The sequence below is a fragment of the Sphaeramia orbicularis genome, chromosome 9, assembly GCF_902148855.1.
Source record: "Sphaeramia orbicularis chromosome 9, fSphaOr1.1, whole genome shotgun sequence".
NCBI lineage: Eukaryota > Metazoa > Chordata > Actinopteri > Kurtiformes > Apogonidae > Sphaeramia > Sphaeramia orbicularis.
Genome location: NC_043965.1, coordinates 42,258,165 through 42,284,269, shown reverse-complemented (window position 1 = coordinate 42,284,269; position 26,105 = coordinate 42,258,165). Strand labels below are relative to the sequence as shown.

At 37.6% G+C, this 26,105-nt stretch overlaps 1 protein-coding gene across 1 annotated transcript in view; it reads left to right on the top strand.

Annotated features, from left to right (window-relative positions):
- unc5db (unc-5 netrin receptor Db) overlaps window positions 1-26,105 on the top strand; it is an 816,925-nt gene that overhangs the window by 589,845 nt on the left and 200,975 nt on the right. Inside the window, exon 11 of the mRNA XM_030144147.1 lies at window positions 16,408-16,492. Coding sequence (XP_030000007.1) covers window positions 16,408-16,492 — 85 coding nt within the window. The remainder of the gene's footprint in view (window positions 1-16,407; window positions 16,493-26,105) is intronic.

The following is a 26,105-nucleotide window of genomic DNA, read 5'->3' as shown; positions in this document are numbered from 1 at the left end:
AAAACGTGACTTTATTTTTAACTGCAAAAATGGACTAAATATGATTTCAGTAAAACTATATATTTTACTCTCACTAACAAACATGCAAAAAAAAAAAATCCATGTGTAAATTGTCTAATTATAATAAGGATAGAACCGAAGAAAATGAAGTTCAAATGTACTGAACTATTTAAATTATTTTTCAAACTTCTACAAACTGTAAGCTGTTGCTAAGATGTCTCACTTCTGTTGCCAAGGCAGGTAGCTGTTTGTTATTCCTCCACATCCTCGCAGGCTCTCACAGGCAAACAGGGGTCATGCTGTCATCATTTCCCGCCAACACAAATGCAGCGATTAGAGGAGTTTGCAAAGTTGTCACGAGGTCAACAGCCAGTGCAAACCGTTGCACTTAAAGTCCTCGTCTGTGGTCCTCGTGCGTGTAGAGGTAGACCTATGACCGATGCGGAGAAGTGAAGTAAAATCAGCCTCCTGTGGTCATCTTTCAGACGGAGGGTCTGAGTGGAGGAGTCACAGCCGTCAAGTGCAGCTCTCATACTGGCTGTCTGCAGGGACTCCTATTGATTACAGTGAATAGTTGTCCATATGTAGCACTTGACAGCAGATTACACAGGCTTTCTCAGCACTTCAGTGTTATGGATCTGAAGTTGCACCACTACTCACATTGAGGAATTCAAGGTTTACTTGCATTCACCATTTCACAATCAAAACTAAACTGGTTATACAAACCACAAACACGTTTTTCTCAATCACATACTTTTTGTCGCTCAGGTTTTTCCATTACTAAAAGGAATGTAAATAGAAAAAATTGTAATGCTCATAGCATCGAAAACTAGAAAAGCACTCGGGGAGCGCAGACCTTCGCCAAGGCAGATCAGCCCCCCCAACACCACCAAAATTTAATCATTTGTTCCTTGCGCCAGTATCAACATTTCCTGAAAATTTCATGAAAATCTGTCATAACTTTTTGAGTTATCTTGCTAACAGACAAACAGACAGACTGACAGACAGACAAAACCCCGATGAAAACGTAACCTCCGCAAAACCATCCAAATTATTTCTTAGGCTACACTGTAAAAAATGACTGTAGAATTAACACCAAAAAGTTGTAAAATTGTAACATAAAATATTGTGACAATACAATGCAAAGTTGGTTATTTGAAAAGATTTTTGTGTTAACGATTAAATCAAATATAGCTGTAGTTCTTACAGGAAGAATATGTGAACAAAACCAGATTTGAAATGATGTAATTCTATTGTTTTTAGAAAATAAAACTAAATTGACAAACAATGTGGTGCCGTTTAAACTGCAAGACCATAATGTTGAAATAATGACTTGTTTGCTTTTTTTATATGTATAATAAAGTTATAAAAATTAAACATTTAACAATGAAACATTTTAAATTTGTAAATTAATGGGTTGGTAGAGTTGGTAGAGCGGCTCATCCAATAACCAAAGGGTTGGTGGTTCGAATCCTGGCTCCGACTGTCCATATGTCAAAGTGTCCATGGAAGACACTGAACCCTAAATTGCTCCCAGTTGGACCTGGTGGATTTGGAAAGTGCTTTAGACACCATGAAGGTGTAGAAAATGTGCTAAATAAGTGCAGTCCATTTAAATCTACATGTTTAAAATGTTAAATCTACATGTTACTCCATAAATATGTTTACAGTTGGATGTGTTTTTTACAGTATTGTTCTGGAAACCACAGCTGCCAGTTTTTTTCCGTAAAAACAACAGGATTTTTTTACGGCGTACGTTCAGACAGCAGGTCTTAATGCACAATTTGGATTTTTTGGTGTAATCCGATTTTTTTGTGTGCTCGTTCATATTACACGTTAAATATGACTTCTATCAGTTTTGAGTATGAACTGAAAGTGACTCTGAGGTGACCCCCCCCCCCCCCCCCATGCACAAAAGAAGTCCTGACACAATACGTGACCATGCAGGCACGCACTGTGTTTACAGAAGTAACACTCCTGGACTGCAGAATTCTGACATTTGTCGCATTTCAATGATGTAAAGCTCAGATAAATGCGACCTGGCTGTTCAGACTGAAGTCACATTGCAAAATATCAGATTTGTATCAAATTTAGGACCACATATGAAAGTGGCCTGGGTCGGATTTGAAAAAATCATATTTGTGCTGTTCAAACTGTCTTGAACAGATCAGATACAAGTCACATATGGGCAAAAAAATCGGATTTGGCCACATTTGGCTGCAGTCTGAACGTAGCCTTAGAGACTGCCCACATTACTTTGAGCAATCCACCATCTTTGTATAGCTCTGATAACTTTCTACTAAACAAATTTTGAAGTCATAAAGGAGCTAGAAGTAGTATTTATACTGTCAAGTATTAAAAAATGACTTAAAATCATCATTAATGTTTAAAATAAATAGCTCTGAAGTTCTGCTAAAGATGCCAGTGTATTGGATTGTAGAGATATAAACTGAATTTATTTACAGCCAGTGGATTTATGCAACCACTAGAGGGAGTAGTGAGTCATTCTGTCAGTCTCCCTTGGTGAGGAAAACAAACACCACAAGGCCTTTGACTAAAACATCAGAAAGTGTCCATATGGGATGAGAACCACCAAGAATCAACTGTACGAGTCAAAGAAAGTGACAAAGGGATAAAGTCTCGAAGCACTGTTGTTGTTTTCTCCACTGAACACAGTTGTAAATGAAAAGAATGGAGTCTGATGATGAAATGACAGTTTCCCCTACACGGGTGAGTTAGATTCTGAGACTTATGAAGGTATAAAACTTATTATGGGATGTTATTATCTTTTCTAAGTTGCCATTTGTTGATCCACGGTTCAGACTAAACTGTGACAGTTCTGACCTTGTTTGTTCGATTCCAAACAGACCTTTAGTTCAGCTACTGACAACACAAACTGTACAGAAAACAGATGATTTGTGGTTTTACTGTGGCTGTTTTCAGTCAGAGCTAAGCTAACAGAGCTATAATGTAAACTGTCAGCTGATGCAGCACGTTCAAATGATAAGACAAGTCGCTTTTCCAGATTGCGCGAATATAACTTGCGCATAAAATGTACCTAACGGAAAAACGACGATTTCGCCAAAACTCTCGTTTTTCGATTAAAAACTTTTGTGCTAGTTTTTTGGGCGTAGCACAATTGGTATATCACGCAAAACTGCAATGGAAAGACCTTTTTGTGCTACTGGAGTCACGTGAATTAAAAAAAAAAAAAAAACGTCGATGGATGTTACAACAAGCGAAGAAGAAGAGTTTAAAAAGAAACATGTCGCGGTATGTGTGGACACACCAGGAAACCCAATCATTTTTTAATTTAGAACAGGATAAAGGGGTAATATATAATAATAATGAATATATCTGTACATCAACATGATATTTATGTTTGTCGCCATGTTTATGGAATGACTTCTCGTGTCATCTCACGATAATAAATAAACAAATCATTGTATTTGTGATTTAATCGAAAAACCAACATGACGCACTTCTGTTTTTTTGACATTTAGTAAATATCAGAAAAGTTTAGCGCATATGTCCGATGGAAAAGTGACTGGTGTTATTTTGATTGACTGTTAAAATAATTGCTTATGAAGAAGAAAACTTGATGATGCCATAATACAGATGTGTGTAAACAATGAGCTTTATACATTATTCAGTGAGTGACACAGTCTGTGCATACATAATGTTGATTCATTGGTGGTTTTGGTAGTTGCAGTTGTGTGAAATATCAATACTACATATATCCTTTTAATGTAAACATGGTATTAAATGGAACTAAACATACTTATCAAGAAAAATCCCGTTGCTTAATACAACACCCAATAGTAAAGTCACAAACTCTTACACATACATGCAATGTAAAGAAACACTGCAAATAAGAAAATCTAAGCAAATATAGACACCAAGGAAACCTTATAGAAGACAGAAGATGTTTCCAGTGGATATGAAAAATGATTGCAATATTGCTAGAGATATGTGTCATAGAGTACATTCCGTTTGTATGATAGGGATGAAAATGCAATCTCCACTCTGGATGTGCTTCAGCTTTATACAATAGCGTGGCAGTAAATGTTAAATGGGGTTCAAGGACAGTGTGGGACGCTGTGTACAAGGACACTTTAAAATGTGCATGATTGTTGACCTTGATAGCCTAAATTCCTGAGCTACAGTCAGAGCAGTGCCTTCTGGATATATATATTTCTTATGTGGCAGTGACTTCTCTTAGCCATGATGAAGTAAATAAATCTGTGGCTATGTGTTTCCTTCAGTGATCGGACCATTTAAATAGGTTTTTCAAGATATTTACTGCAATGTGAGGAATGTCTTTGAGTCGTCTTTCTACATAGTTTGTTTGCTCTGATCTGAAGGTGACTCATTTAGTAAATTTGCTACGTTTCTTCTTGGTTCTGGTTCTCAAAAAAGTATTGTTATTATCATTAGTCGCTATTCCATTGGACATCTGCGCAAAACTTTACCGATATTTACTAAATGTTGAAAAACGGAAGTGCATAATGTTGTGTTTTCCGTTAAATCACAAATGCGAAGATTTGCTTATTTATTATCACGAGATGACATGAGAAGTCATTCTATAAACATGGCGACAAACATAAATATGGTGTTGATTTACAGATATATTCATTATTTTTATATATTACCCCTCTATCTCGAACTAAATTAAAAAAATGATTGGGTTTCCTGGTGTGTCCACACATACTGCGACACGTTTCTTCTTCATCTTCACTTGAAAAGTCCGTCAACATCTGTTTTTTTAATTCACCTGACTCTAGTTGTGAAAAAAGGTCTTTCCATTGCAGTTTTGCATGATATACTGTGGGCATAGTGTAATTTTTTTTTTTTTTTTTTTTCCGCATCAAACCGAGAAGAAAATACGGAGTCATTATTTCTTGTAGGTTATTATGCTATTATTTCACTCGAGGTCTGTATGTGGAACCTGAACTAAAATGAGTTCGACAGCCTTGACTGTTGAATTTTTGCCCTTTGCAAATTCATCCAGCAGGCCGGATTAGAACCTTTGGCGATCTGCATTTGGTCCCTGGGCCACATGTTTGAGACCCCTGTTCTTGGAGGTATTTAGTTGTTCCTTTGGAGCTGGATCTGATCACTTTCCCACAGCAAGCAAGTGGTATACCCATACTGTTCTGCCCATACAGTCTTGGTTTTGTTATATAGGCTCCTACTAGAGCACAGGTGTCAAACATGCGGCCCGGGGGCCAACTCTGGCCCAGTCTGGCCCTTAGGATGAATTTGTGAAATGCAAAAATAGATATTAAGAAATTAACAATCATTTTAGTTCAGGATCCACATTCAGACCAATTCAATCTCCAGTGGGTCAGACCAGTAAAATTCTATCATAATAATCTTATAAATACTCCCAACTCCACATTTTTCTCTTTGTAAATGTAAATATTTTCATGTATTTTCAATAAAACAAAGAATAATTTCACAAAAAATGTGAATAATCTGAACAAACGTGAAGAACCTGAAATGTCTTAAGGAAAATAAGTGCAATTTTAACAACATTTGGCCTGATACTAAATGTTGTGTTTGTTTGTAGCTCCATTGTGATTTGTACGTTATAATGTACAGGGGTTGGACAAAATAATGGAAACACCTCAAAAAATCAACAAAATATAATTTAATATGGTGTAGGTCCGCCTTTTGCGGCAGTTACAGCCTCAATTCTCCGAGGTATTGATTCATACAACTTGTGAATTGTTTCCAAAGGAATTTTAAGCCATTCTTCAGTTAGAATACCCTCCAACTCTTTTAGAGACGATGGCGGTGGAAATCGACGTCTTACTTGAATCTCTAAAACTGACCATAAATGCTCAATAATGTTGAGGTCTGGGGACTGTGCCGGCCATACGAGATGCTCAACTTCATTAGAATGTTCCTCATGCCGTTCTTCAACAATTCTAGCTGTATGGATTGGGGCATTATCATCTTGAGGTGAAGGTGTTTCCATTATTTTGTCCAACCCCTGTACATGTGTAAATGATAAACTGACGCAGAATATTGTTAAAGTTACACTTATTCTTTCAGTTTGTTCAAGTAATTCACATTGTTTGAAAGGACAGTTTGTAGATGTAAACATTTTCATTGTTAATTTTATTTATTTCACTGTAAAATATAGAGAAAAGTTTGGAGTTGACATTATTTATATATTATTTTGTTATTATTTTACTGGTTCGGCCCACTTCAGATCAAATTCAGCTGAATGTGGCCCCTGAAGTACAATGAGTTTGACACCACTGCACTAGAGTAGGATTGCTGTGTTTATATCCATTCAAACTCAATCCAAAGAAGGAAACTTGTGTACGATTCGACTGAACTATGTAGGATCCGTCTGAAAATGCCCTTACCAGTAACCGTGACCATCAGATATACAGGCTTTTAGCAGCAATTTGCTTTTTGCTTTTCTGTGATACCAAAAAAAAAAAAAAAAAGCAGCCTCCACTAACCTGAAGCAAAATATTTATTTATTTTTCAAATGAAATTGAAGTGGTTAAAAGTAACATTGAAGACATAGCCCAGGTTTTACACAATATTCACTTTCCATCCAGCTGCCAAATACCATCTTTATCTGTCATCTCCCCCTCTGCTTCACTGAACCTTTTATTTATAAAGCAGGGTTTTTATATGCTCTCTGCTCTTTTCACTGTGAGTGCTTTTCCCGCTCACACAGTCGCAGATGAATAGCACCAGGCAACAGTGGTAGGTCAGTGTTGCTCTGTTGACGCTCTGCAAAAATCTGCATCATCTCATGAAAGATGATGCATAAATACTGTAAATGCACAGGGTGTATAGCCGGATGGGAGATCAGGATAAATAGACAGACTCTTTTTAATTCATCTATATCAAAGTGCTTACATACACAGACTGTGTTTACAACTACATTAAATTCAAATAGTGATTCATCCGTCTACCGTATGCGCTGCACCCATTTACTCCCCTATAAGACATACAGACGGGTGACAAATTAATGGAAAAACCCAAATAAATGAGCGGAGAAACAAAAGAAATGCTGATGCGTCCACACAGGTGTACCGCACAGTACAATTGAATGGCTAACATCCTGTTGTGGTCCGGGACATGGATAAAAACGCTGAGCAGGCCCGGTTGAGTCTAATTTTGGATCAAGATGGCAAGTGGAAATGTAACCGTGAAAGAGCGTTTATATGAACGGCAGGAACTTTAGTGACAAAGACGGGGGTTTCAATAGGAACAGTGACTGAGATGACGTCTACCTTTAGCAAAATGGGTCAGGAATTGCATCCGACAGCACACGTGATGACGACTGTGACGCAGTGTTGTGCAAGTTACTTCCGAATTGTAATCCATTACAGGTTACATGTTACTGCTATTTAAAAGTAATTCCTTACCTTATAATATTATTGTAATGCATTACATGACTCCTGTATTACTATTGAGTTACATACAAACTGTCCATAAAAGTCAAATAATAACACCCCCCCGATTATAAGAGATAGGAGAGCCTTGGGACACATGAATTTGCTCCCCGAAGTACATATGAATGGATAGCTCAGTAAGTAACGCTACGTCTACGATAATCGTATCCCAGCAAGAACGCTTGCTTTTTTTTTTCAGTTTTTTACATGTTCAAACAGGGGGTGCAGCGCCGAGGATCATCAACAGTAGATAAATCCACAATTGATAAAGAGACGTTAGCTTACCTTGTCATTGCTGATCACAGGGATCATGCTAACTAGCTTCTTGAAAGCAGGGTTAGGGTTAGTAATGAGTGTCAAGGGATGATTTGAGTCACGCACGCGTAGACGCAGTTACCTCTGTCGGCCATCTTTTACAACTCGCTACGGCAACCTCGCTAGGACAAATCACTGCTGTATGAGTCAAATTGTGTAAAAGTAAAGAGACTTGACTTTACCTTCAAGGAGTATCTTTCTAGCGATCAGAAGTGATTTCAAGAGTCAATTTATATGCCTACTTACGGTTTCTTTCATGGCTGAGACGTGTGGAAAGGAAACCCCTGGACACCCTGGCAGACCGGTCACATTTGACATTTTGGTTGTGGGTGCAGGGACCGGCGGTCTGTGGCTCCATCTGCAGACACTAGCACCGTGTTGCTAACGTTAGCCGCACAGCTTAAGAGCTAACCAGTGGCCTGAGGCTCGGTCTGTAGTCACTAGCACCGTGCTGCTAATGTTAGCCCGAAAACCTAATCAGGTGGCAGAAGTTTTGATCTCAATCTGTGAGAAACTCAACGATGGAGGGTAATTGTGGCACCGTAGCGAGTTGTTAGTCCTAGCGAGTTTGCCATAGCGAGTCATAAAAGATGGCCAACAGAGATAAATGCTTCTACGAATGCGCGACTCACATCATCTGGAGACCCAAATCATCGTGGCCAATGTACTGTCTTCTGCCGTCTTCACCAGAAGAAACAGAACTTTACTGACACATTTTTGATTCCTTAAGGTCTCACGGTCTTGCTGTTTTTTTTTTGTTTTTTTTTTTTTCATTTGAGCAATTAAATTATGGGTGAAAAGTGTGTTGTAACACAAGCACTATTGAATATGTACTGTGTAAAATATTACTGATAATTGATTAGTAATACCTTACACTACTGCGTTACAGCAAAAAGTAATCAGTTACTATAATGCATTACTTCTGTAACGTGTTACTCCCAACACTGTTAGTGCGATATGTAAGGAAAAACAAAATACTTGTGGAGATGGCTCATATTGTCAATACAGGATGTGATCAGATGATTTTGCAAGAACAGGCTGTCTACAGTTAGGTATCGTCGCTGTCGGGCAGAAACCTCATAAGTCCATTTTTGGTCTTTTTTTTCATAAAATGACTCCATTGGTCAGCCTTCACATTAGCCTGATGGTTTTAGAAATATTTAATCAATGAAAAGTGTTGAAAATGACATCTCTTTACTCCATTCATTTATTTAGAATATACATTATTTTTCCAGTTTCCTGAACAATAACCGGTTTGGACATAAGAGGTTTCTGCCTAACAGCAAAGGATATAGAAAGACACTATAATGGGGCTGCCATGCAGAAAGCGCTCATTATAAAGATGAATGCTCATTTTAAAATGGTGGAGGAAAAAAAAAAGAGCGTATGTGCTTGTCTGCAGATGGAAAAAAATGATATGTCAGATGACTCATCCTTCTCCATATTCTCCACAGGTGGGTGAGTGCATGTTCAGCACACACTAAGGGAACAGTACTGGCTGAATGCTTGACCCCCACAGTGTGTCGTTTTATACCGTGGGGCCATTTTGTTGAACTGTTGAACAGAATGGTCATTACAAATCAATACCAAGTTGTTGGAGTGGTCACCTTTATCCTATGGGGGAAGCATTTCTATACTGATTGCATAGGTCACAGGTGTGAAACATGTGCCCCCGGGGTCAAATCTGGCCCGCCAAAGGGTCCGGTCCGGCCCTTGCAATGAGGTTGTGAAATGCAAAAATTACACTAAGATATTAACAATCCATTTAGTTCAGGTTCCACATTTAGACCAATTCAATCTCAAGTGGGTCAAACCAGTAAAATACTACACTGTAAGACCGAATAAGTTGAGTTGACTTAAAAAATTTGAGTAAACCAGTTACCATAAAAAATTTAAGCAATGAGTAATGACAACTTGAGTGTATTAAACTTAAATGCTTGATTTGAATGGAATTGCTATTTTAAGTACAACACACTAAATGCCAAGTGAATTTAACTTAAAATCTGTTGCAATGTCAATTGCTTTGTATAATCATTAGACTTAATATCATTAGACTCAATTCCAAGCTGGTTTAAATTCAAATCTTTTGCAATATAAATTGCTTTGTATCATTGTTAAACCTAATATAGTGTAACATGGATGGACGTTAGGCAGGAAGTTAGCTCAATGTTATTTGCCAGGATAGGAAGTGCTTTTATTTTGGCAAAGTATAAAGATTTCTCATTGAACAAGCACAATGTTGGTTGAACAGTAAATCCATTGTTCTTCCTCTGGCTCTGACTCATGGTGCAGCTCTACAAAAATACAAAAACAAACACAAAAAGGCCAATAAACACTGACACACACACATTGAGTCCAAATTAACACTAACACCACAACCCTGCTGAACCCCTGCACAGAAAAATAACACATTTTCAACAACAGGGCCAATACCCACAATGCAATGCGGAGATAAAAAGGTGTGGTCATGACTTAAACTTAGTGATTTAAATCCATTCAACTTGAACTTTTTTGTACTTTCAACTATGTCTACAAATTAGTAGAATATACTTAACATTTTATAGTAATGTAATAAAACTTAATTCATTTAAGTACATTGTAATTAAAGCATTTTAGTAACTACAAAGTCTGGGCTTACAGTGTATCATTATAATCTATAAATACTCACAACTCCAAATTTCTCTCTTTGTAACTGTACGGTAAATATTTTCATGTATTTACACTAAAACAAAGTATAATTTCTCAAAAAATGTGAATAACCTGAACAAATATGAACAACCCAAAATGTTTTAAGAGAAGTAAGTACAATTTTAACAATATTCTGCCTGATATTAAAAGTTTTGTGTATTTGTTGACCCACTGTGATCTGTAAGTTATAATGAACATGTGGAAATGATAAACTGAAGCAGAATATTGCGAAAATGACACTTATTTTTTCAGTTTGTTCATGTTATTCACATTGTTTTGAAAGGATAGTTTGTAGATGTGAACATTTTCATTGTTTAATTTGACTTTTTTCACTCTCAAACGTAGAGAAAATTTTGGAGTTGGCATTATTTATATATTATTATGTGATTATTCTACTGGTTCGGCCCACTGCAGATCAAATTCAGCTGAATGTGGCCCCTAAACTAAAATGAGTTTGACACCCTTGGCATAGGTCCATTCCAGAATGACTCTTCCCCACTCCACTGGGCATCAATTGATAGATATGATTACAATTATGATATGAATTGATAGATTGATAGATATGAAAATGATGTGAATTGATAATCTGTGGCCTTCACACTCACCGTATTTCAGCCAAAATTAATACATATGGAAGATTTTTGAAAGACTGCGCTCTCTACAGCCGTCATTAAAATACCAAATGAGAGAATCAACACCATTCTGTCAGACGATATTCCATCAGATGTGACCCAACATCCCATTAAAATACTTGATACTTTTTCCTTTAATTTGTCTGCATTGAAAAGATCAAATGTTCATTAATTCCTCGGCGCAAACTCTGATACTGATGCAACTAGAGACAAATCGCTAAAGAGAGTGCACTTCCTTTGACTCGTAGCAGAATCTATAAGGTCAGTCTGATCAGTGAGCGAACCACACAGCAGTAAGCCAATCAAAATTCAGCAGACCACAGACACAGCTCTGTAGATCTCATCTCATTCTCTTTAAACATGATGTGTGCTAAGCTCCATTTACATTTTCATGATAGAACAATATAGTCTCCATTTTACATAATGGATGTTATATAATATTCATTGTGCAAGGGAATGAAAAACTATAGACTGAACATATTTATGTTAATATTCACAAGGATTCGCTACATTGTCGAAGTAAAGAACCTTGTACATGAATTTGTGGTATTTCTTTTGTCATTTTATCTTTAGTAAAGCTTTCAGGTGATATGAAAATACCCAATAATTTATTTTAACACTAATAAGCACATGCTGTTTTTTGGTCTACGAGGAATGTAGTCAATTAGGGCAAATGGCAACAACATAAATCGGTGTTAGTTGTATGTGTTTTTTAATACTTTATTTTTGACAGATTTTACAGACAATAAAACAAAAATGCAAAGACATAAGAAGAGTGTCAACAAGCACAGACAGGGCAGTATCAAAACTTAAATTACAACGGTAACAAAGTGGGTCCATGAGTCACAATATTATCCTATCATGACAGGGTTGAGTTAGCTTAGGTGTTGTCCTGTTTCAGTCCGTGTCATATCATTCAAATATATTCTCATGTTGCATCAGATTATGTCCACGTGTGCGAAGTGGTTCCTCTGTGACATCACTTTGTATTCATTAAGGAGTTTCATACATTTTGTTATTACATGTGTTTAAGGACATACATCCACCTACAAGTCTACAAATACAAGCATATGTACAGATTGTTATTGCACACAGGTTAGTTGTATGTTTAAGTGTCTACAATATTGTCTGGAATTCAAATGGGGTCGCCTGATATTTCTAGTAATTGCTAAAAAAAACCAAAATAACTTACCAATAAAAAAATATATGGTGAGTTAACAGAGGCAGTGACAATACATAAAAGACATGACTGAAACTGAAGCACTGTGGTACTGTTTATCTTTCAAATGTTCATTGTGGTCAGTTTCAGATGCTGCAGCTCTTTCATAATTAATATTTTGAGTTATTCTTTGTTCAGTATTAATTGTCAGCCTTGTAAATCCAAGCTAGACTGACTGTACATATCCTGACCAAGGAAAATAAAATTCTCACTTTGTGCTGTAATCTACACCTGGCTTGTCTGCCTCTGTCCATAATAATATACATTATATAGACCACAGGTGTCAAACATGTGGCCCGGGGGCCAAATCTGGCCCGCCATAGGGTCCAGTACGGCCTTTGCAATGAGGTTGTGAAATGCAGAAATTACAGTAAGATATTAACAATCCATTTAGTTCAGGTTCCACATTTAGACCAGTTCAATCTCAAGTGGGTCAAACCAGTAAAATATGACCATAATAATCTATAAATATTCACAACTTCAAATTTCTCTCTTTGTAAATGTAAATATTTTCATGTATCTACACTAAAACAAAGTATAATTTCACAAAAAATGTGAATAGCCTGAACAAATATGAACAAACTGAAATGTTTTAAGAGAAGTAAGTACAATTTTAACAATATTCTGCCTGATATTAAATGTTTTGTGTATTTGTAGACCCGCTGTGATCTGTAAGTTATAATGAACATGTGGAAATGATAAACTGAAGCATAATATTGCTAAAATTACACTCATTTTTTTCAGTTTGTTCATGTTATTCACATGGTTTTGAAAGGATAGTTTGTAAATGTGAACATTTTCATTGTTTAATTTGACTTTTTTCATTGTAAAACGTAGAGAAAATTTTGGAGTTGACATTATTTAGATATTATTATGTGATTATTTTACTGGTTCGGCCCACTGCAGATCAAATTCAGCTGAATGTGGCCCCTGAGCTGAAATGAGTTTGACACCCCTGATATAGACTAAATGTTGTCTAAAGTTAACGTTTATTTGCAACATAGTACAGAAAACTATTGCATAATCAAAAGTAAATTAATTTTAGCAAACACACATAAACAAAAAAAGAAGTCTCAGTTTTGAATCTCTGGGGTCGCCAGAAATTTGTGATGTTAAAAAGGGGTCACAAGCCAAAAAAAGGTTGGAAACCACTGATCTACAATGAACCAAACTATTACACAAAGCTTTTATAGGTATTTTAATTTACTGGGGTTTACAACTATGTACAACTATAACATTACTTTATATTAGAAAGCTGTGAAACAAGGATTTCTGTTTTAACTTGTGGCTACATCACATCACAGAAATCTGTTGTGCTTTTGTGGATTGAGCTGCTATTGTAACTTTGTAAAATAATCACACTTTATTATGAGCCATATTTAACTATATTGCTTAGCAACTGTGCATTGTTTGGCTGCGGCCCACTGTGTTACCAGCAAGGCTCCATCCTAATGACAGGCTGGGAGGGATGTGACCGCAATCTTAGGAAATAGAATGTAAATGGTTTCCATTCTCCACCGACAATCAACATCAGTTCAGCTACATCAGTGGTTTTGTTTTTTTGCCCCCACCAAATCCATATAGCTAAACCATATGGTGTCAGACAATACCATTATAATCAAACTAGCCCAACCCCCCAACCCCATGTACTCACTGCAGATGAATTATTGAACAAATCTGCAACGTGAACCAGGCTTGACAACCAAGACTCAATGAGAAATGATACCTAACATGAAAAATGTACGCTTTCCGACACCAAGAATAATGTTTCGCTGTAAATATATATGTGGTATTTTGGAAGCAAGTGACAATATGATGTATTTTATCCCTCAGGTTGAAGAACTTAGATATAAATTTGAACCGTTAATCTAAATAGTATTGAAACCACATTACGGTTGAGTGTATCATCCAAATTGCTGTTGTGATACAGTCGTAAATTATATATATTTCATTCATTCATTCATTCATTCATTCATTCATTTCATTTGTTTATTTCGAGTATTTACAGAATGCATACAAATTCAAAATTCCAACATCATTCATCTACACTCAAAAAGGAGTGGGAAGAAGAAAAATTTATTTAATCCCACCCCCATTCTCATCATCAAATAACTTAACATAATAATGTTTTAAATCAGTGGTTCCCAACCTTTTTTGGCTTGTGACCCCATTTTAAAACTACAAATTTCTGGTGACCCCAGACAACCAAAACAGAAAATTTTTGTGTGTGTGTGTGTATGTGCAAATATGTTGCAAATACACGTTAATTTTAGACGACATTTAGTCTATATAATGAATATTATTATGGATGGAGGCAGAAAAGCCAGGTGTAGATTACTGCACAAAGTGAGAATTGCATTTTCCTTGGTCAGGATATGTACAGTCAGTCCAGCTTGGATTTACAAGGCTGACAATTAATACTGAACAAACAAGAACTCAAACTATGAATTATGAAAGAGCTGCAGCATCTGAAACCAACCACAATGAACATTTGACAGATAAACAGTACCACAGTGCTTCAGTTTCAGACTCACAGTTTGTCATGTCTTTTATGGATTGGGACTGTCTCTCTCAACTCACCATATATTTTTTATTAGTAAGTTTTTATTTTTATTTTTATCAATTTCTAGAAATTTCAGGCGACCCCATTTGAATTCCAGGCGACCCCACATGGGGTCCCGACTCCAAGGTTGAAAAACACTGTTTTAAATACTCACTCCTGTCCTTTGACCTCAAGCCGGAACGATGAACAAAATAGGCCTATACCAAATTAGAATGAACTCATTTGACAGTATTTACATTATATAACCAAAATGTGTGTGGGAAAATAGAAACAACGTACATTCCTGGTGGTGTTACCATGGGTAACAGTTAACCATCAACTTACATTATAATAATTACATGCCAACAATAGTAAGAAAAAAAAACACGAAGAGCAGTCGGAGAGCGCAGACCTCCGCCAAGGCAGATCAGTGGGCCCCCAACCCCCCGATCACCACCAAAATTTAATCATTTCTTCCTTGTGCTATTATCAACATTTCCTGAAAATTTCATGAAAATCTGTCCATAACTTTTTGAGTTATCTTGCTAACAAACATGCACGCACGCACACAAAGCAAAGCGATCACAATACCTCCTGGCAGAGGTAAAAACAGAAAACTACAATACCACTAACTGTAAAGAGCAGCACATACCAGCAATGGTAAGAACAATACCAGAAGGTAAGGAACAACACATGTCAACTCGATGAGTTACAAGTACACATTAACATTTAAGACAGAATATTGATTTAACATCAGTATTAGGACCCTCTGTCTTTATACTGGGACCAGACCATATGTTTATAGAACAGTTGAAATCAGTGGATATTTTGGCATTGCTGGATGTCCAGACTGTTCCAAAGTTTCACTCCACATACAGACACACAAAAATGTTTACATTACGTTTATGTAGTTGCATGAACCATGATTTCACCCACTGGTGTCTGAACTGCTGTTACGGATCCAGTAGTTTGTGATTTGGTTGTAGCTGTAGATCATCAAGGGGGTGGAGCTGCAGGAGCATGAAAAGTCATGGGTGAGCTAATGCTAAGCGCTAACAGACTGATTTGGTCAAATAGTCATCAAGAATTACGAAAAATAAGTCATTGAGCACTTTCTAGATAAACTGTATTAAACTGAAAAATACATCACTGTAATAACCAGTCTAAATTCAAAAGCTAATAGATGTTTTTGTATTTTTGCACCTGTCACTTTTACTGCTTGGAAATTTTCAATTAATGAATAAATCTTAATGTTTTAGCTGAAATTGTCCTTGAGCTACATCTTTTATTCTGTAATGTATTCAGGATTGTCAGCATTTATTTGCATGTTTCATGAAATACTTTTTTTTTTTTTATAATATTTCGAGTAAAATTCATCTGAAGTGACATTGAAATAATTTATTCGTGCATGAAACTTTTTGTTGTTTTTGTGTATTTTATATCCCACGCTAGATTTAAGTAAAATTAAGCTCTCATAAATATTCCCATAACCCCTTTGTGTTATACATGCTGTAAGACCTTTTTCCGCCCTCTGCTGTCAGGCTGCAGGAGGCGTTTGTGTTGACACATTTGTGTGTTTTCCAGGGGTCAGCCTGCTGGTGCCTCATGGAGCGGTGGCTGAAAATATGTCCTGGGAGATGTACATGGTGATCAATCAGGGAGAAGCGAGGTGAGGCCAAAGTTTAGCCAAATATCATTCCAAGCATGTCAGTCTTCCTGTGTCTTATCATCCCTCTCCCCTCTGACTCTCCTTCCTTTTGTTCTCGCTGGCCTGTTTTCTCTCTAATGATTTACCCTCCTCTGCTGCCATCATTACAGCCGCAGCGTTTAGTCAGTAGGCGCTCAAATGAACCTTCACTTCTCAACACTTTTCTACTGAGGCGGATTATGAAGTTAGAAGTTTAATACACACTAGCACTGGTGGCTTAATTAGCACACAACTAGATTCAAGCATACTGCTGTCAAAGAAATATGTTTTTTTTTTTTCTGTTTATGCTCCACACTGACTTCAGCTTAATGAGCCTGTTTTTTTTTTTTTTTTTTTTTTTTTTTATACTCAGGCTTCTCCACTCTGAAATACCAAGTGGTGAGATTTTAAGGCTTCAGTATGTGATTATTGTCTTTAAAAAGAGTAATACATTTTGAGGTGGCATGCTATCAAAACATGATCTTCCCCTGTCAAACCATTAAAGGATGGATGGATGGATGGATGGATGGATGGATGAGTGGACGGACGGACGGAGGGAGGGATGGATGGATGGAGAGACGGGCGGACAGATGGATGGGTGGACAGATGGAGGGAGGGAGGGAGGGAGGGAGGGATGGATGGTTTGAATGGGATGGACAGATGAACAGATGGACAGACAGATGGACGGATGGACAGATGGATGATGGACGGACGGACGGACGGATGGATGGATGGACAGACGGACGGACAGACAGATGGATGGAAGGACGGATGGATGGATGGAAGGATGGACAGACAGACGGACAAAAGGATGGACAAATGGATGGATGGTTTCGATGGGATGGAAGGATGGATGGATGGACGGACAGATGGATGGACGGACGGACGGATGGATGGTTTGGATGGGATGGATGGATGGACAGACGGGCAGATGGATGGATGGGTGGACGGACGGACGGACGGACGGAGGGAGGGAGGGATGGATGGTTTGGATGGGATGGACAGATGAACAGACGGACAGACAGATGGACAGACAGATGGATGGAAGGACAAAAGGATGGACAGATGGATGACGGACGGATGGATGGGCAGACGGACGGACAGACAGACAGATGGATGGAAGGATGGACAGACAGACGGACGAAAGGACGGGCGGATGGATGGATGGTTTCGATGTGATGGAAGGATGGATGGATGGATGGAAGGATGGATGGATGGATGGATGGATGGACGGACAGATAAATGATGACTGATGCTATCTTTGAGAGGAAATTGTTCTGTTGTTCTACAGCAGCACATTAAAGGAAGTGTAAAAAATGTGAATGAATCCTAACAAAAACGATAGTAAAATATAACAAGTGTGTCCGACTAAAATTACAATAATAATACAAATAAGATTAAAAATGTCATATTAATGTCATATGCAACATGATGAAATAGTGCAGAATGTGCAGAATCAGCGCAGAGGAGTGAACTGTAGCAGCGTCAGTGTAAGAATAGATATAGGACAGTTTTATTCGACCATAAGTTACAGCATATTGATTTTACACAGAATAATAATAAAAAATAGAGGGAATTATGGTGCACAGCATTAAAAACTCAGAAAATCTAAACTGCATGGCTTCTACAGAAAGCTGTCAGTATTTTGGTGTGATTTCTGTTCCCTCTGACAAAAAGTGTCCCAGACAATAAGAAACCTTGGACATGTGTTGAATGAAACCTGGTGCAAAACACTTGAAGATTATTTACTGAAAAAATAAGAAGAATTCAAGGCATGTTCAGTACGAAGAAAGGTCACACTAAATACTGGATACTTCAGTCTGTTTTTGTTTTTAATGCTCTTCTATTTCAGTTGTATCTTGTTAGAGAGACTGAGAAATGCGTACGTACATTTTAATATATCATTATGCTCTTGCTAAAACAACGAACCTACTTACTGTATGAATACACACACGTACCTACGTAAACATTCACCATAAATCTAAAAAACAAAAGGTAATCAATATAAAGATCATTATTTAAACAATGTACAATATCATCATCTCATATGTTCTCTCTTTTATAATTTTTTGGAACTATATTTATTTATAAATACTAATCTGTATAACTCTGCAGCATATTGTAACCTACTACTGATTTTGTCATGATTGTTTAATCCAGGGGTTCCCAAAGGGGTACTAGGAAGGAGCCCAGGGGGTACTTGAAATTTTTTTTGATAAATATTTTAAATACGTCATTATATACTGAATACAAAATAAATAATGAGAATTAATGCTGAAATATTAAACATAATAAATACATTCAAATAATAGTTTTATTGTCAATCACCTAGTTTAAGTTTTGGTAACATTTTAAGAACATTTCTATTTTATATTATTCAGAATGAGTTTATTTGAGTAGATATGTATTATTTTTCGTTGATGAAAGGTTCATTTATTAATTAATGACTAATTCATTTATTTTTCTTATCAGTGAAAGAGGGCACTTTTTGGTTTCTATTTTGCACACAAAACTTACTTTAAAAAAGTTGTTATTTTTTATGTATTACTGTTAAACCTTTGTTGTTTAAAAGTTTTAAAAATATGAACAGACACCTTTAGCAAAGGAACAAATTTCGCCTAATTTTTTTCATTGAAAATGCTGAAGGGAAAGTTGGGGGTACTCAGCTAAAAAAAGTATATTTCAGGGGGTACTCCACTGTAAAAAGTCTGAGAACCACTGGTTTAATCCATATTGATTATTTTAGATCAGGGGTGTCAAACTCATTTTAGTTCAGGGGCCACATTCAGCCTAATATGAAACAAAGTGGGCCGGACCAGTAAAATAATGTAAATAATAGGATAAGAACTTAGAAATAATATCAACTCCAAAGTTTTCTTTATGTTTTTGAGTGAAAAAAGTAAAATTCCATAATTAAAATGTTTACATCTACGAACTGTACTTGAACGTAACATGAACAAATATGAACAACCTGAAAATTCTTAAGAAAAGTAAGTGTAATTTTAACAATATTACACCTCAGTTTATCATTTATACATGTGCATCACAACTTACAGATCACAGCGGCTCTACAAATACACCAAACATTTGATATTAGGCAGAATATTGTTAAAATACTACATACTTCTCCTAAGACTTTTCAAGTTGTTCATATTTTTTGTCAAAAGCCAGTCTGTAAATGTAAACATTTTTGTGTAATTTGACTTTTCTGACACTAAAACAAAAAGAAAAAAATAGCTTTTTTTCATTATTTATAGGTTATTATGATAGTATTCTACTGGTCTGACCCACTTTAGATTGAACATCCTTGACTGATAATATCTTCAGTGTAATTTTTACATTTCACAGATTCATCCCAGGGGCCGGATTGAACCCTTTGGCGGGCCGGTTTTGGCCCCCGGGCCGCATATTTGACACCTGTGTTTTAGATTGTCTGTTTTATATTCTGTCTATTATTATTCTCTATAAATATTTGAAAATAGATAAAAGGATGATTAAGATTTCAGCAAGTCCAAGGTTTGCGTTTTTCTATTTAACCACCACTCCAGAACCAAAACATATTCAGTTTGTTCTCAGATACGACAGAAAACAGTAGCGAGAAGCTGTAACCTGCATAATTATCTTCACCGAGGAGGTCATGTTTTCATTACAAGGAGTTTGTCAGTCTGTCTGTCAGCAGGGTTACACCAAACAAAACTTGGTGGAACGGTAGAGTATCACCCAAGGACGATTCCATTACATTTTGGAGCCGATCGAGAAAAAGAAACAGATCCTGCAATTTTATTTTTTCCCCCTTGTTTCACATTTCCTAACATTACAGCTGCTAGATAAGGACTGTGGGGTATTACCCAACCCTTGCTGCTAAAAATTAAAGTGTTTTCCTTCTCCATGCACCATGGAGGTAGGTGAAGCTGTGACTTAAATACTGTGGAAAGAAGAAATTGGAACATAATACCTCTGGATTCTGTCCAGCAACATTCTTTTCACATTTTATACAATTTTACGAGTTATTCTATGAATAAATATCTCAAATTATTACTTGATGCATTATGCAGTTTCTGGTGCTATAGTGTCTCAGTCAAAATATTGACAAAAGATACAGTTTGATATTCTGAAGTAGCAAGGGATCATGGGAGTTGACTTGAACACGAATCAAGTTTGCATATAATATGTTAAAATTGTATTCATACATCTAATATAACGTATATAAGTCAGGTCAATCTACATAACAAGGGACTAGCGTGTCTTAGATATTTTAATGCAGAAATGCTAGATATTATTCCAAAAAGAATTAGTCATAAGTCATTACTGTAATTTTCTATATCATTTTTAATATGATGTAAACCAGGGGTGTCAAACTCATTTTAGTTCAGGGGCCATATTTAGCCCAATTTGATCTCAAGCGGGCCAGACCAGTAAAATAATGACTTAAAAACCTATAAATAATGACAAATCCAAGTTTTTCTTTTTGTTTTAGTACAAAAAAAAAACCCAATTACATTATGAAAATATTTACATTTTACAAAAAAAGATGTGAATAACCTGAAAAAACAGAAATTTCATTTGAAAAATTAGTACGATTTTAACAATATTATGCCTCGACTTATTATTTATACATGTACATTTACACACAATGTTACATAAACATTTGGTAACAGGCAGAATACTGTTAAATCTTTGGAGTTTGGAACTAAAATTTGAACAATTACTACAATATTACATCTCTTATTAATTATTAACACAACTACAGATCACAGTGGATCCATAAATGCACAAAACATTTAGTAAGAGGCAGAATATTGTTCAAATTGCACGTTCATCTGTTTTTGTTTATTTATTTATTTGGATTTTATTGTGAAAGAATAGTTTTGCAAATGTAAATATTTTCACAGTGTAATGTTTATTTTTTCACTTCAATTTTTTCCACATAATTTTTCACAAAGAAAATTTGTCGTCATTATTTATGGGTTTTTGTGTCGTTATTTTTACTGTAGATCACATTGGTCTGTATGTGGAACCGGAACCAAAATGATTCTGACAACCTTGACTGCTCAGGTTAATTTTTGCATTTTCATCCCACGGGCCGGAATGGAACCTTTGGCGGGCCAGATTTGGTCCCCGGGCCGCATGTTTGACACCTGTGATGTAAATGTTATTAGTAGTTGTGAAATAGTGGTCAAAGAACAAAAACTTCACTCTGGACAGCATCACAGCGTCTGTTTAACCCATTTAGACCTAAGGCGTCACTGGTGCCTAAATGCATCTTTTAATCTAATACAGAATTCTTCAACCTAATTTGAACCAAGCCCCACTATTGGCATCATGAGCCTACTAGTGCCCCGCCCCCCCATGCCTGAAAAAAATTGTGGGTCTGGGGTTGGGGGGGTACGTAATTCTACAAGTAGCGCAATGGACCTATATGAGGAGGGCGTGGTGGGTTTTATAGCTCTGTAGATAAAACTGTGAGAAAGTGAAAATTAAAGTGACAGTTAGCTCCACTCACCTTATCATTGACTATCTGCTTATCCCTGAAAACACATTTGCGACCGCTGGGTGGGGTGGGGGGGTTGATGATGTGCCGGATGACCCCCACCCACCCCGCCAGTCAATCTAAAAGGAAAACAACAGACCTATATGAGGAGGACGTGGTAGGTTATATAGCTCTGTAGATAAAACTGTGAGAAAGTGAAAATGAAAGTGACCTCCGCTCACCTTATCATTGACTATCTGCTGCCCCCCGAAAACGAATTTGCGACCAAGGGGGTGGGTGGTGGGGATGATATACCGGACGATATCCCCCCCACACACTCATGTACTTCAATCCATGAGCAGGGGGAGGTGTGCCAAGTGATTTATAATGTGATGTACAACAGTAGTCGCAGTCCCCCCTGTGTGCTCGCACCCCCCCGGGAGAGTGTCCGCGCCCCCCTGGGGGTTAAATATGGGAAAATACTTGCTTTTGACTGAAGGCAGAGACTAATATATGATAAAGTGTGATTAAAAAGGGACTGAATATAGAGAAACTAAATTTCTTCTGTGTTTTAGGTTAGCCTCTTAAGACCCAGGACATGTCAGCAAAGTACAAGCTTTTTTGTTTTTTATTACCTCCACCAAGGAGGTTATGTTTTTGCCGGCGTTTGTCTGTCTGTCTGTCTGTCTGTCAGTCTGTTCGCAAGATAAGTCAAAAAGTTATGGACGGATTTGGATGAAAATTTCAGAAAATGTTGATACTGGCACAAGGAACAAATGATTAAATTTTGGTCGTGATCTGCCTTGGCGGAGGTCTGCGAGTGCTTTTCTAGTTTACGACGGTTTTGGATGTATTTTCCTGCTATATTAATCTATATATTGCATTTCACTACTGTAGATGAAGACTGAGCTCATTTAAACTACAGTCTACTCTCGTTAAACCGCCCGCCGTTATACCGCCATTTCCGCTTATCGCCATCCGCCAGCCCAGTTCCATGCACAAACAACACTTATACCATTGATTTCCCGACCGTTATACCGCCAGCGGTGCGGCGCGACACCCCCGAGGTGCGCCGCCGTGGCACCTCCGAGGTGCGGCTCCCAGTGTTGTCTTTTCCGTGGAAACCGGGTCAAAATGGCTCTTTGAGTGTTAAAGGTTGCCGATCCCTGCCTTACAACATAACAGAATCAAGATTTATTTAGAAACGCAATTAGAACGGGTTAACGGAGGCAGCATAGACATCATATAGTAAAGACATGCACATTATGGACGCAACCCGTTGTAACGCCATTTTCGCTATACCGCCAATTTGGCCGTGAACGGAAGTTGGCGGTATAACGAGAGTAGACTGTACTTTACAAACTGCTGTGTAGTTTAATGACTCATGTTCTATAAGATCTTAAGATGTTCTCTCCGAGTGCTTTTCTAGTTTTAGCTTAAGAAATTCTTCAGTTTAACACAAATACTGTATTGATAGTCGATTACAAGTGTTACTTCTGTCGAGGAGGTTATGTTTTTGCCGGCGTTGGTTTGTTTGTCTTTCTGTCTATCTGTCCGTGTGCAAGATAACTCAGAAAGTTATGGACGGATTTGGATTAAAATTTCAGGAAAAATTGATACTGGCACAAGGAACAAATGATTAAATTTTGGTCGTGATCGGGGGGGTGCTTTTCTAGTTTCAGATGCAGTTTTTAAAATTTTTATGAAATGTCCCTTGTGGTGGACAGTTTTCTTTTCTTTTTTTGTATAAAGTTGTGAAACTCTTGTCCACAAATGTGGACAGTGGGTCTTAGGAGGTTAGTAAATGCTGAAGATCCCTCAACTCAAGGAGAGAAACTGAATTTCATCAAAGGTATATATCAAATCTGGAAAGCATTTTGACAATCCAGCAGATAGAGGAAGTAAAGGAAATGCATACATGACCCATTACTGAGACAACATAGGAGACAAATAGAGTTGTACGTGTTTCCGATCCACTCTCTGTTGTCCTTCTAAACCACAGGTGTCAAACATGAGGCCCGGGGTTCAAATCCGGCCCTTGGGATGAATTTGTGAAATGCAAAAATTACACTGAAATATTAACAATCCTTTTAGTTCAGGTTCCACATCAGAAGAATTCAATCTCAAGCGGGCAGGACCAGTAAAATACTATCATAATAATACATAAATAATGACAACCTCAAATGTTTCTCTTTGTAAATGTCAATATGTTCATGTATTTACACTAAAACAAAGTATAATTTAGCAAAAAATGTGAATAACCTGAAATGTCTTCAGAGAAGTAAGTACAATTTTAACAATATTCTGCCTGTTACTCAATGTTTTGTGTGTTTGTAGATCCTCTGTGATCTGTAAGTTATAATGTACATGTGTAAGCGATAAACTGAGGCTTAATATTGTTAAAATTATACTTATTTTTTCAGTTTGTTCATGTTATTCACATCTTTCGAAAGGATAGTTTGTAGATGTAAACCTGTTCATAATGTAAATTAACTTTTTTCGTTCTAAAACATAGAGAAAAGTTCGGAGTTGACATTATTTATTATATTATTATGTTATTATTTTACTGGTTCGGCCCACTTCAGATCAAATTTAGCTGAAGCTGGCCCGTGAACTAAAATGAGTTTGACACCCCTGTTCTAAACAAAATAAAGTTACGCTGAAAAGGATAAATCTAGACTGTATAGCAGCAGTGCATGCAGACATAAAGAGGGTGCATCTGAATGCCCCCCCCCCCCCCCCATCTCCACATCTCTGTGTGTATTTACCACCAGACTGTGTGACAGATGGGCCCAGTGAGCGCCACCGCCGATCTCCCATTCCCTATAGGAGTCCTGTAGGTGTGGTGATATGGGTGTTCATTTCTAGAAGTCGCTCACAGGTGATAGTCTGGGCTTTGATGTCCCAGCTGCTGCGGAGAAGCTCAGGTTCACACTGTGCGACCCTGGAGGGGGCTCTTCAATAGTCTCCTTAATTTAGCCAACTAACTCGTAGGAAGCAAAGTCAAACCTCCAATCCTCCAATCTTTTTCTCCTCTCCTCTACTCTGCCGAGAGTCAATATGTAGTTATGTACTCCATTTGGTGTCAACAATGTGGCTCTCTGGGAAAGAGTCACGACCTGGGAAGCTTGTTTAAACGATGATGAATGCCGTGATGAATGGAGCGCGGTGCACTGATGGACATGCACGGCGGAGTATACGGCGCCGACGTCTCCCGAGGCCTTTCATCTCAGTGGTGTGTACATTATGTATTCTGATCACAGCTAGGTAATGACCCTTGGATGGACTGAGCTTCTCCCCGGGGGTGTTCGGGGATGGAGGAGGGGGTTGGGGGGGTGCAGTTGGTGCACAGTCTTCCCTGCAGTGAGCCGTGAGGGCTTCCAGTTTCCTCTGAAGTGTCAGTGTTTATTCACTCGCCGCCTCTAGAACAAAGTCACGGAAGAAAAGAGAAGCCTGAAATGCACACATTAGCAGGAGAAATGACAGGGCTTCGGATCACTAACAGGACAAAGTATGGTCTGATGAGACAATAAGATTCGAACAACAATGGAAAGGGAGAATTTGGCCTATTATGATAAAGTGTGCTGCAATGGATAGCACTCGTGACTCACAGCAAGAAGGTCCTGGGTTCGACTCCACCTTTCTGTGAGGAGTTTGCTCGTTCTCCCCGTGTCTGCATGGGTTCTCTCTGGGTTCCCTCCCACCGTCTGACAGATAGCACTGATAGGTTAATCGGCTAATCTAAATTGCCCATAGGTGTGAATGTGAGAGTGATTGTTTTTCTCTATATAATCAGCTCTAGGACGAACTGGCGACATGAACCCCGCCTTCGCCCATATGTGGCTGGGATAGGCTCCAAGCGACCCCCGTGATCCTAGTGAAGATAAACGGCCTGATCACAACCAAGGGTACCAGAAAGGGTGCACATATAGATAAAAAATAATAATGCTCTATCAAAAAATCCGACAGGCCATTTTATTTGTCTGATATTTCTCTTTTAAAGTCCAAAATATTTTTGTATTATGGTGTCTACTAAAAATTTTGCAGGCTTGCCCCTGTCAAATCAGAAATTATTGGGTGTACGGGCACTCCAGCCTAATAGCCTCCATATTTAATGCCTACAAA